This window comes from Melanerpes formicivorus, unplaced genomic scaffold (assembly GCF_026170545.1).
Source record: "Melanerpes formicivorus ecotype bairdi unplaced genomic scaffold, bMelFor1.0.p_v2 SCAF_4, whole genome shotgun sequence".
NCBI classification, from domain to species: domain Eukaryota; kingdom Metazoa; phylum Chordata; class Aves; order Piciformes; family Picidae; genus Melanerpes; species Melanerpes formicivorus.
Window position 1 is genome coordinate 6,070,007 of NW_027142356.1, and position 13,441 is coordinate 6,083,447.

At 41.9% G+C, this 13,441-nt stretch overlaps 1 protein-coding gene across 2 annotated transcripts in view; it reads left to right on the forward strand.

The window, feature by feature from the left end:
- DAPP1 (dual adaptor of phosphotyrosine and 3-phosphoinositides 1) overlaps positions 1–13,441 on the forward strand; it is a 65,289-nt gene that overhangs the window by 46,971 nt on the left and 4,877 nt on the right. For both annotated transcript variants that reach the window (XM_068136813.1, XM_068136812.1), the window contains 5 exons: positions 2,675–2,797; positions 6,240–6,373; positions 9,297–9,427; positions 11,986–12,033; positions 12,177–12,239. In XM_068136813.1, the coding sequence (XP_067992914.1) occupies positions 2,675–2,797; positions 6,240–6,373; positions 9,297–9,427; positions 11,986–12,033; positions 12,177–12,239 (499 nt within the window). The remainder of the gene's footprint in view (positions 1–2,674; positions 2,798–6,239; positions 6,374–9,296; positions 9,428–11,985; positions 12,034–12,176; positions 12,240–13,441) is intronic.

The window sequence follows — 13,441 nt, forward strand, 5'->3', positions numbered from 1 at the left end:
AGAGAACATTTTTCATAGGTGTCTATTAGAATAGAATAAACCAGGTTGGGAGAGACCTTCAAGATCATTATGTCCAACCTATTATCCAACCCATGCAATCAACTAAACCATGTATCCAAGCACCCTATCAAGTCTCCTCCTGAACACCTCTAATGATAGTGACTCCACCACCTCCCCAGGCAACCCATTCCAGTGGGCAATCACTCTCTCTGTGTAGAACTTCTTCCTAAACTCCAGCCTAAACCTCCCCTGGCACAGCTTGAGACTGTGTCCTCTTGTTCTGGTGCTGGTTGCCTGGAAGAAGAGACCAACCTCTGCTTGTCTACAACCTCCCTTCAGGTAGTTTTATTTATTTACCTTCCTGGTGGTCTGGATGCAAATGCTGCATTTCCCACAGCATTTTTGAATGTCACCTGTGTTCATGCATTCACAACAAATATGGAGTGAGCATTTTCACAGTGGAGTATCCAAATATCCTGGCAGTTGTTACTGATTGAATCATCTGTGACAGTCAGAAGTGGGAGAGAGGGGGAATGGGGGAGGGGAAGCAGCTATGTATAAGTCACTTTGGCACTAAGGTCTGCATTATTGTCTCACACCCGTATCTACTTTTTAAGGTGAGCAAGAGGAACACAGTAACATTTGAGGGATTTTTGTCTGAGACAGGATATTTAAGCAAGAGCAGTGCAGCCTTGTCAGCAAAGCTTTAAAACTGCACTTGAAAATTTTACTTTTCCATTTAAGTAGGTGGTTTGGTTCCCCCACCCCCCACCCCCCAAAGTGGTAAAATGTTATTAGTTACTGGCCTTTTATGTGTAAAGAGAGAATACATTTAAACACAATATTTATTTATTTATTAATCTTAAATGACTTCTGCTTTTAAAATCTTAGTAAAAGGCTTTTGGGAAGTGAGGTAGCAGCATGTCCACAAACTGAGTACTCCTCCTTTATGATAATCACTACTTACAGATTTTTCTCTCTGTTTCTTTTGCACAGATGTGAGAGAAATAGTGCTATGAAATTCCACCCAAAACAGAGTGATGTCTTCTCAGCTGTAGGCCTCGCCAACTGTGCATGCTGAGATGATCCTCACTGCATCAGGACAGATCTGACCTTTGACTGTTACTTACTTGGGCAGTTAATCCCCAAGGGAATTGTGGCTGACAGGTGTTTCAGAGGATAACACTTTGATCTTTAAATGTTCATTATTTTATTCTACTGTGGTGGACAGCCCACAGAGCACGTTCTAGAGCCAAAGCTGCAATACCCTGCCTGTATTGAGTTTCACATGGATCTTCCACAGGGTTAACAGTTGGGAGTCTCTCATAAAGCAGTTTATCAGCCAGCTGGCCTTCAAGATAGGCAGCCATCTAAATCCAGAGGAAAAACTTTGTGTGAGATGCCAAGTTCAATGGCAGCTTGCAGTGAACAAAAAAAAAAAGGGAAAGGGTATACAGTTACTGCACATTTCAGTTTGAAGGCTGCCATGATACAAATGCTGTGATCACACTTCTTCTTTCAGCCAAACTGAATTTCTCTGGCTGAAACAGTAATAGACTGATGCCAGTACTACAGGCAGGCACAGTTTTAAAGGAAGGGGAAAGTTAGTTGGCATTACTCCACATACACATAAGGGGACAAGCTTGCTCCCTGCACAGCTGTGCTCTGGGTACAGTATCCCTGCCTCCTTCCACATGAAAGGTTCGTCTCTATGACTATCATTGATAGTTATGATGCACCTTTACAGGATTGACACTCCAGCATTTTACAGCTGCATCTCCTTTTTGCGTTCAGTCTCACGTTCTTTTATAATGAGATCCATTTTTATGGAAAGAAATGAGATGTATTGTGAATTGTTCTGGGTGGAAATGAAGCTGTAAACAACATTTCATGATCCTTGCAGGATTATTCCCTTCCCCTCCCCCCCCCCCCACCCCCTTGTGGAACTTTTAATATTAAAAAACTAACGAAGTTAGTTTAAGTGAAGCTAATGAAGCAGGTGTTTAGATGTTTTCCTGCATTACTCAGAACAGATATGGCTGAGTGGCAGCAATGGTGAAATTTCCTCAGTTTCCACTTCAAATCCTGTCAGTTAATTGTGGTCCCTTCCTCTGTTCCTTCTTCCCAAAAGGTTACGCTTCAACTGAAAATGCTGAGCTTAGGCAAACGTTGCATTTCAGATCTTAGCAGTGAAGATGAACTGAGTTGTGGGAAATGCAGAATTTGGGAGGAGTTTAAGGGTTGCCTCTTTGCTGCAAAAGAGGAACTGTGCCAGGGTGTGTAGATACGTCAGGAAACAGAGAGTCTGAAAATAGACGAGGCATCCAGCATACCCCTCAAAATTGCTTTTACCTTGTCAGTATCAAGTATGGACCTGGGTAACTTGTTGCTCATGCAAGAAGAATTTGCAGGGGTGTTTTTGGAATCAGCAAACTGCCAGGTGTTGTGCACAACCTTGGAGTTAACAAAGAATAAAGAATTTTCTGAGCATGCCAAGAGGAGGCTGCTGAAAGGGGCATGGTTCTGGGCAACCTGTGTGTGACAGTGAGAACAGCAGCTCAAAATTGTAGTAGTGTTAGTGGCAGCCCTTCCCCTTTCTCTAGGCTGGGTAGCAGGCGGAGGCTGTCAGTTAAGAGCTGAGTGAGTGATGCTTTAACCCCTTGTGTCTTCCTAGGTGGTATCACGACAATCTTACCCGGCATGCAGCAGAAGCACTGCTGCTTTCCAACGGGCAGGATGGAAGCTATCTCTTGAGGAAAAGCAATGAAAGGGAAGATTTGTACTCACTCTCTGTAAGGTAAAGTATTGACAGATGGGAATTTATCTAATGTCACACAGATAGCAGTTTAAAAATAGAAAAAAATGTTCACCTACTCCCATGTTTGTTTGCATGCCTTGTGCATCAAGATAACCCTCAAGAAGATTTTTTTTCCCTTGGACACAAATTATTTTAATATACATTCCTGATAGTGCAAACCTGCTGAAGGACATTCTGTTTGAATTGTATTGAAAAATAGCTCTCATTTGTGAAAGCTGTGAGCTGGTGGGAAAACATTGTTCTATGGATAGGCTGTAGTCTTTCAAGCCTGCATGATAAAAATCAGTTACAAGCATTTAAGGAACAGCTGACGGGAGTAGAAGAGTTTTATGATGAAGACCGTAGTAACTAGGCACTAACTTTGCCAGTTTCTGGATCACTGTATGGGAGGGATGATCCAGTGTTTGACTGGATGGTTTTACTCCTCCATTTTGGGCTATGACTCAGTCTTAGCTAGTATTGCATGACTGATTTGACCAACATTCTGCAAGTGGTAGATGTCAGGCCCCTGAAGTCATCGGAATTACAGGCAATACAGAGCACAGGCAGCCTGGCCTGGGTATTTCACTACAGAATCACATTTAAAGAATCTACCAAAAATCAGAGAAGCCACAGTGTTTTAGAGAGGAAGGATGAGAGGCACATACATTAGACACCCAAGGTAGTCCCTGCATATCAGCTGCGTGGAGGTAACCAACCCTAAATGCATTCTTAGCCTCTGGCAACTACGATATATTGAGCCTTCACAGTGGAATTTTAAGCTGCTGTATCCAAGTTAATTTCTGCCCTGAATGAAACAATGAGAATGGTAAAATACTGAAACAGGTTGCCCAGGGATGTGGTTGAAGCTGCATCCCTGGAGACATTTGAGATCAGACTTGATGTGGCCCTGGGCAGCCTGATCTAGTCGGAGGTGTCCCTGTTGACTGCAGGGGGTTTGGACAAGATGACCTTTGAGGGTCCCTTCCAACTAGATGCAATGTGAAATCTGTGAAACCTCTGAACAAGGAGGAACCATGGCTCAGCTGAATCCCAGTAACTTTTCAAGCTAAAGTCACTTTGATGAGCATAATGATGCCAGTTATTCACAACCCTAAGAGACAGGAACCCAGCACATGCCCTTAAAAGCTTCCAGGGAGGTGGTAGAAGCCCTATGCCTTGAAAGATTTTAAAGCCAAACTGGATGTGGCTCTGAGCAACCTGATCTAGTCTGAGATGTTTGTGCCCATGGCAGGGGTTTTGGAACTACATGATCCTGAGGTCCCTTCCAACCCTGACAATTCTATGAAATCATGACTTTCTGTGTGTTCAGAGATGGAAGCTGCTAAAATTTCAAATTCTAATCACTTGGAAACCGAGGAAAGTGCAATTTGCACACACCCTGTTCCTGAGAGTTATAAAAGGCAAATGTGATTTGCTTTACTCATCTCTGACAACAGACCCAGGAGCAAGTGTGACTATATATACACTGCTGAAATTATTACCACTGCAGACAGGTGTTTGTACTAGGAGCTTGGAGGGAGTGCCTGACTGATCTGGAGGTGATGTGACAAAATGAGTGTTCAGTGTAGCAATGATTGAGTCGAATGCAAGTCTTGGGGAAAAGAATAGTAGCATTTATAAGTAACAGCTTTCTGTACCGAAAGAATGAATCTTAAAAGTAGTTTTAAAGGGCACTCAGGACAGAGCTTACTGTAATAAAATGACATTTTGATGGCTGTTTTTTTAACAGGAAAAAAAGGCTGGAGTGTTTATATTAATAAAGTTAAATTTACTGTTTTACCAAATTCTAGTCCTAGAAGACCTAGGAAAATCTGCTTCAAGCCAATTCCAATCTCTTGTTCAACTCTGCATGTAGGAACAAGAGTCACTTACTGCATTACCACATAGACTGAATATCTCATTCTGAAGTTTGATCTTTTGTTCTGTTGGTGTTTGGAGTTACAGATCCCTTGAAACACTGATTTTGATTTTTTAAATGTTTTAAACTTCTTTTTATTCCAAAAAAGTTTTCCTTCCAAGTTGTTTGACTTATATTAACAATTGATTTTAGACCAAGTAAATCCATTTTGTTGTGAAACATTTTTGTAGAAAGGATGATTTTAGCAGTTGTGTCTCTTTCTCTCCTAAAATGTCTTCTATAGCTTTTGTTTTACTTTCTGCCTCTACTTCACATGGAAGTTCAGCCATGATTATAGTTTGTTTTAAAAGGAAACAATGCTCAGACATCCCTCCAGGTTTTTATTGACAGCCCTTAGAGATCAGCGCTGATATTGCCTGAAATCTCCTCCCCCAGCTAAATTAGCCAACTTTAAAGAGGAGCTAGGAAGTAGAAATTGCTCTCCTTGCAACACTGTATTTCTTGTGAAATAAAATAAACAACTGAAAACCTTCTCACTGCAGTACACAGCAGCTGGTTGCTGCTGTGGGGCATCTGCACTTGGCTGGCACACATTGTGTGGCAGCTGAGTGTAGAGCAGAACCTGTGGGAGGCTAAGAGAGGCACATTCTACAGTACCACAAGTGCTGCTCAGAGGAAAGTATTTGTTTAAATATCTATTTCAAACTGTCATCTCCTGTGGAAGTGGCAATAAACAACAAAAGATGCTATAGATCCTTTTCTTCACTGTTTTCAGTATCTTGGCTACATAAGTTTTTCCTGAGAGAAAGTTTCCTCAGCACTATTTTGGATGCTAGTAACATTAACAGAAGTAACTGTTTGACAGGAAAGATACTTGCCCTAAGTGCTTCACTGACCTCTGAAGTCAAAATAATTGCCTATCCAGGAAGTGAAGCCTTGCACACTTCTCTAAATACCATCAGCTTTCATAAATGCTGTTAGTTCCCTGACATGGCTCTGGTTCATGTTTGACAGTGCTCAGCACAGAGAAACCATTTGCCTGAGTATGGAGACAAAGCAGAGCAGTTTTAAAGCCTTGGGTATCTAAAGATAGGTTATTAAATCCCTGTCTGGGTACAAAAAGGAAGGCAGTCTGTTTTGACAGGGCAATGAAAGACATTTTCAATGAGTTTGGGATGTTACCTGAAAAGTAAGACATACACCAAGTAGTGTAACAGGTAGACTTCGCAAGCCTATGAAGTGAAAGGATATCATCCCACTCGGAAGACTGGAAACCTCATTTAAGTGTCTCTTTTACTGATTGCTGCAGGAGTTAATTTAACTTGACCTCCCTAGGCTTTCATCATCTCTTACCTGTAAAGCAGCAATTTGATTCTTTGTAATAAGTCTGAGTGGCAGGTGATGCAGGACAGTAATGGCAGTAAGTATTACTGCTGGGACAGTGATTGTCAGTCTGTGATCTGGGCTAGATTTGCTGTAGTGGAAGCTACTATTCAGGGGTTGTATATGCCAAAGGCCTTTGACATTTATGCCTTGACAAATTTTCCTTTTTTGTTTTAGGGGGAAAGATTCTGTGAAACACTTCCACATTGAACACACAGGAACTTCTTTCAAATTTGGATTTAATGAATTTTTTGACTTGAAGGAATTGGTCATGCACTTTGCAAACCAGCCTTTAATTGGAAGTGAAACAGGTAAGGAGAGCCATGTGTTTGTATAAACATGTTTGTAGTCATGCTTCACACACAGGTCTGAGTAAAAGGAGCTTCCAACAGATCTATCTATTGCTGAAGTGTTCCTCTTCTGAAATTCATGCTCATATTAGGCTCAAGTATCTAAGATGTTCCTCTTCAAAAACTCTTTCAAGTACTCTGAAGCTACATGCAAGTTTACTGGGTTTTTGCTGACCAGGGGCATGAGCTGCTTTTGGTTTCTCAGAGAGAAGGAAGCATTTCAAAATACACATGTACTGTGGGGGGACAGAACCTTCTCAGAAAGGGCAAAACCAAAGCAGGGTGTTTAGAGAGGAAATAGATGTTCATCTGTGAAGCTGAAATCTCTCCATAAGAATAAACAGAAAAGAGACTTGAAATTGATTAGCTCCTCTACTCTTCATCCAAGGAAGAAGTCTACAGTACCTCTCCATTACTTTCGACCATAGATCAGCCTGCTGATGCCATCTCTCAGAGTGAGTTGTCTTGTTTTTAAGAAAGAGAAAAGCACAGGCTTCTTGAGCAGCCAACATGAATTAAGAGTGTCAAGATTAAACTCCATCCCTACAAGCTGAACACCCCAGACCAGAATCCCTGGAGAAGCAGATGCAGATTATCATTATGATGCCAGCTTTAGAGCTGGCTTCAAATATCAAAGTTGAAGATGTGTTAGTGCAAGATAGAACCAAAAAACTTCCACATCCTGTGTATGAAGTTTATGCAAATAAGTCATAGAGTAATGCTAATTATATATGCAAGTGACCAGTTAAATAATAGTTGGCACATACAATAACTGTAATATATCACACACTAAACAGGCAGCAGGTGCTCTGCAAATATTTTTTGCCCCCCCAAGAAATATGCAGTGGTACTCTCAATATGGCACTTCTGTCTTTCAGAGCATTCTATAATATTGCATCCAGTTTTTGGCTCTCCAGTTCAAGAGGGACAGGGATCTTCTTGAGAGAGTCCAACAGAGGGCTACAAGGATAATTAAGAGACTGGAGCACTGCCCTGTGAGGACAGTGCCCTGGGGCTGTTTAGTCTTGAGAAGAGAAGACTGAGAGGGGAATCTGGTCAATGTCTACCAATATATGAGGGGTGCAGGGGGCCAAGCTCTTTTTGGTAGTGTACAGTAATAAAACAATGAACAAGCTTGAACATAGAAGATTTAATCTCAACATGAGGAGAGCATTGGAACAGGCTGCCCAGAGAGAGGTTGTGGAGTCTCCTTCTCTGGAGACTTTCAAAACCCACCTGGATGCATTCCTGTGTGGACTACCCTGGGTGATCCTGCTTTTGGCAGGGGGGTTGGACTTGATCTCTGGAGGTCCCTTCACACCTCTAACATTCTGTGATTCTCTGTTCTCAATTTCTTTTTAAATGATAAAGCATTATTTTTCTGCAAAGCCAGAGGGAATTAAACTGATTCTGACTTTTCATCTACTGTAAGTTGGATAGATCACATTTGCATGCACTCCTGTGCCTGAAAACAGATTTCAGTTGGTTACTCAAAATACATTTTTCTTTCCACTTCCCCTTGTAGCCCTTCCTATTACAAACTATACTTCAAACTTTATTTCACTTTCAAATTACTCAATCACCTGTAGGTTTCAAGACTGAATTCTCACCAGTTCTAGCATCCCTTCTCTTTAAGCAGCATTTGGTAAGACATGGGATTATTTTTAAAGCATGACATTGGGGATGGGGGCAGCAGTTATTATTTTAATGTATTACAGTAGTGAAGAACCTCTTTAACTGTTGAGACTACAGCTTTTTGTAGAGAATGTGCACTAAGCATGACCTTATTTGGAGAACAAAGAAGGCCTACAATCAAAATGTTACTAAATAGAGCTGTGGCAAAACAGTTAAAGGCAATAGTGATGTGGGCTTACTGTTAGGAAGTCTGCATCCAAAGCTCTGACTGATTAGATGACTTAACACAGAGAGCAATGGGTTGTTGGCAAAACCAGGATGGCTGTTACAGCCTCTTATCTAGTCTAGCCTCCTGCCTACCCAGCCAGCCAGCCTCCTGTGCAGGAAGGGAATGTCATGTGCCAAGTGATTCCCTGCAGGCAGCAGTATATTTCAAGGTTTTATAAAAAAACCCAACACAACCCAAAACAAAAAGGCACCACGTATTTATAGTTTTCACCACAAACAGCTCTGAGGATCTCTGTAGTCAATCTGCCTGAACGCAGCAAAAGTGCAGGTCAGCATTTCAGCTGGAGCTATCAAATCTGTGTTTCAATTTATTCTGTATTACCCAGCTACACCCTGACTGCAAAGAGAGTTCAAGCAGGACAGGAGACTCCTGCCTTCGGTGGCTGTCTGATGGTTCTATTTCTGTTGCTGCCACTTACAGTGCATTGCAGAAGGAGCTCAGTTACCTACTGCTTAGAAAAAGTGAAGAAGGCTTTTGTCCTTGTTTTCAGAGAAGAAAAAAACAATTGACTCCTGCTATACAGGGATGAGGAAATTAATTTAGGCAAGGTCTGGGTGCTCTAGGTATTGAGGACTCTGAGCAGCACAACAGAGCCAAGAAATGGGCAAATGCCTCTCTGTAGTTTGCCGAGGTGTATTTTTTTGGTGGAAAACATGCTTCACAAAGTCTAAACTACTCAGATGATGCATGCTAGAAGTATTTGTCTAGTTTTATCAGTATGGGAGAATCATTTATAACATCTGATTGTTTTCTTACATGGCTATGGCCCAAGTCCTGCACCCTTCCAAGGAAAATCCCTTAGAGGGAGTGTCACAGAAGCCTTGGGGAGGTTATTAGCTCTTATGCCTGTTGAATTTTAGGACAAGGTGAAGTTAACCATTTCACAAATGGGCAGCTACTGTCAGTTGTTTTCTAAGATTGTCCTGCCAGGCAACTTACTCCTGCTCTTCATCTCTCCAGGAACCTTAATTGTACTGAAACACCCCTACCCAAGACAAGTGGAAGAACCTTCCATTTATGAGTCTGTCCGAGTTCACACAGCAATGCAGACGGGAAGGACAGAAAGTGATCTTGTTCCAAATGCTCCCTCAGTAAGTTGTATTCTGGTGAGGGGTTTGTGTGACTGCTGGAGCTAGGGAACAGCACCAGAGATTCATTCCTTTATAGGTTTGTAAATAGAGGAAGTCTTTGGCAACCAAGGCAGAACAAGCAGACTTGCTAAGTAGAGTCCCATGATAAATAAAGCCTTTTTACAATTGTTGTCACTGAGACTTTAAATGCTGTCCCTGGGAAAATACTGTCTGCAGCTGACCTAGGTGAGTCTAGCCACCCATAAAAAAATACTATAGGAAGGGTTTTCATTACCATTATCTTCCTTTTAGAATGCCATCTTATGAATAATACCAGGTATTAAAAAGTAAAACAAACACCCACTCCCCCCCCCCAGAAAAACCAAAACCAAAACCAAAGCACCAAAAACCACCACAAAACCCCACAGCACAGAAAATAAGCACAGCACTTCTCACACCTTTCTGACAAAACTCTTCAAGCTGCATGCTGCAATACCTATGTCAGGTTGCACAGTACAATTTCATTTTGCCAAGCATCCGCTACAGACTGGGGCAGACCTCTCTCCCTCCACAGATGAGGACAGGAATACACTAAATTGCAGACCCAAGTAACAGTCACATTTTGTTTCACTCAGTGAATATCAGATGACAGGAGGCAGACAGTAGTCCTGACAGACACAAAGTCCTTACAACTTATTATTTTTGCAGTCTTTGTTTGTTAGAATTATTTTTGCCCAGTTAGCAATAAAGAGCCTTCTCCCTAAGTGGGAGGAGGGAGAGAACATCTCTAAGTCAGTTAAAAAGTGACCTATTGAAAAAAAAAATATTCAAAGATAGGCAGAGAAAGGAAACCCCAAACTGAAGCACAGTACAGCCAAGTTAAGAGGATTATCCATTACTCAAAAGAGTTTTGTTGGGGTTTGTTGGCATTTTCACACTTGGATTTTATTATTTAGCATCACCTTGTCTTCAAGCAGGAAGACACCTTGCTATGTTCTCACACAGGCTTAATCACACAGCAGAGCAATATAACACAAGAGCTTCTTTCAGCCTTATTAATTTTGAGCACAGTAAAAAGCTGTATCAGATTGAAAACTATGTCAGGTAATGACAGGACTAGGGGGAATGGAGGAAAAAACAGAAGTGGGTAGATTCAGATTGCATGTTAGGAAGAAATTCTTCCCCATGAAGGTGGTAGAAGCCTCATCCCTGGAGGTTTTGAAGGCCAGGCTCGATGTGGATCTGAGCAACCTGATCTAGTGTGAGGTGTCTCCCAGGCAACCAGCACCAGAACAAGGGGACACAGTCTCAAGCTATGCCAGGGGAGGTTTAGACTTGAGGTGAGGAGAAAGTTCTTCACCGAGCGAGTTGTTTGTCATTGGAATGTGCTGCCCAGGGAGGTGGTGGAGTCACCGTCCCTGGAGATGTTCAAGAGGAGATTGGACGTGGCACTTGGTGCCGTGGTCTAGTCATGAGGTCTGTGGTGACAGGTTGGACTTGATGATCCTCAAGGTCTCTTCCAACCTTAGTTATACTGTGATACTGTGTCCCTGTCCATGGCAGGCAGGTTGGAACTGGATGATCTTTAAGGTCCCTTCCAACCCTGACAATTCTATGACTCTATGCCTTAGTGGTTTGAGAAACAAGGCAACAACTTCATATCCATTTGGGCCACCTGCTCTGACATCTGTGACTCACCTAGACAGTAATTAGGGACTTTAAATCCTTAGTAACTCAAATCCAGGTGAGACAGTTGGTTTCTCCAGAGCAGTATTACTCAGAACAGAGAGAAAAGTGTTTTAATACTATATTTATTGAGTGCTTTACTTACTATATAAAGAGAGAGAAAAAAAGAAAGACATTAATACAGATTAAACTGATAAAAGAACCACTTCTGATGTGTCTCACAAACCAGCTCTTCATGGTTGTGTTCCATTTTAACCTCCAAAAAACCCTGACTTCCTCATACAACCAATAGAATGTTTGTTTGGTGGGGGTTTTGATTGTTTATTTTTTCAAAAGCAGGTAGAAATGAACTTGGGAAGAATTCGGTTTTCAGGTTTGCAGTCTCACAACTGTGCTTGTACATAGAGTTTCAAAATCTGAGGAGTAATCAGTTCCTAGTGTCACTCATGGTGTCAGAGGAAACAGTTTAAACCCCCAGTTTTTTAATAAGTACACTGAATGTAAGAGATTTTTCCTTTTAAGCACGTGGCTGTTTGAGGGAAGAGAATGCCTAAGTAAAACAGCACTTTCCCTGCCACTTGCATTTCAAGAGTGACTTCTGTGGATAATTTCACTGTCAGCTAAGCCTCAGGGTACTTCTTACAACATGTACTGAGGCTACTATCTGCCTTTACTGAAGAAAATGTAACTGCAAATATTTTGCTGCGTTTACCCTAATGATGGATCCAGCAGTACAGAAGTGAGGATCTGTGGGTCTGCAAGTGGACAAATGACCCTTGGAAGTTCCCCCCAAGAACAGACTTCTCTTCCATCTTTCAGATGCAGGCAAAGAGAGTGAGGTAGGAAGCAGAGCTCAGTCTCTAACCCTGATCCTTTTCCTTGTTGCTTCACAGCTCGGTACAAAAGAAGGATATTTGATAAAACAAGGCAAAATAGTCAAGGTAAGGAAAACACTTTATTCCTTGCTTCCACCCTGCAATGAGCCACAGAAGCTAGAGACAGTGAGGACCTGAAACAAAGTTTTTGCTTTCCCAAGAAGCATTACACCAAATTCTCACCAGACATTTATCATCCCTTCTTTCAGAATTGGAAGACAAGGTGGTTTACACTGCACAGGAATGAACTTAAGTATTTCAAAGACCAGACAGTAAGTAGCAAACACCACTTCTACTCTTTAAACCTCTGAAGGTGCAACTGCAGCCTCACATATGTACCACAGCTCCCCAAGCTAAAGCTTCCCATCACAGTCAGAGGGGTCAGATCTTTCAAATAAAGTCAGAGTTTTGCTGATTACTTCAACAAGAGAAAATAGATTTTACAGCTGATAAACACTTACTGCGCTCTGTCAGCGCTGCCTACTAGCCAGAGCTGTTGTTTACAGTGCATATTTTGGCTGCTTTGTTCAGTGGATTTTAAGCTAGCAATAACACACAGCTTTTACTGGTAGCTTTCACAGAATCAACCAGGTTGGAAAAAGACTTCAGAGATCATTAAGTCCAACCTATTACCCAATACCTTACACCTCATGACAACTAAATCATGGCTCCAAGTGCCACATCCAATCCTTTTTTGAACACCTCCAGGGATGATGACTCCACTACCTCCCTGGTCAGCACATTCCAATGGCCAATTACTCTTTCTGTGAAGAACTCTCTCCTCACCTCCAGCCTAAGCTTCCCCTGGTGCTGCTTGAGACTGTGTCCTCTTGTTTTGACACAACAGACAGCAATGCTGTTAAAATACTGCTAGTAATCCTAGTAATATGTTTTTCATTCCTTGATTTCATCCTTTTCTTTCAAGTGGTCACACAGCACAAAGAGCAAACCATTCATTTAAAACCCTCTTCCTTCCTAGCACTGACATACATTAATCTGCTGCATCTGAGTAAAGCAGTGTGTCCCTCACAGCTTGCTGCTCCATATCTACCTCAAACTGTGCAAAACCAAGAAACACCTCAAAAGGTTATCCACCCTTACAATACCTCCAGTTCAGGTTCCTTCATAAACACAGCCAAACTGCTTACCTCCAATTTCAAGCATCAAAGAGATTTGAACACAACAGCAGGCACAACTGCCCTCACTCACCGAGCATTACCATTCCAGCTACACATGGAAGTTTCCCTTTCAGTTCAAGCCAGCTTGCATTAAGTTTCCAGAATAACACTTCAAAGGACAAATTGAATATTTGAGTAGCATTCATGACTTACGAGGTAGGAAGGTGTCTTTGTCAGGGGTATCTCCTCCTCACAAGCAGCAGCTCTGGTTTCTCCTGGCACTCCCATTCTTGCTGTGGTGTTGCAGATATGTGCAGGTGAGCAACTTGCTGTTGGCCCTGGGATGGCATTCTCTA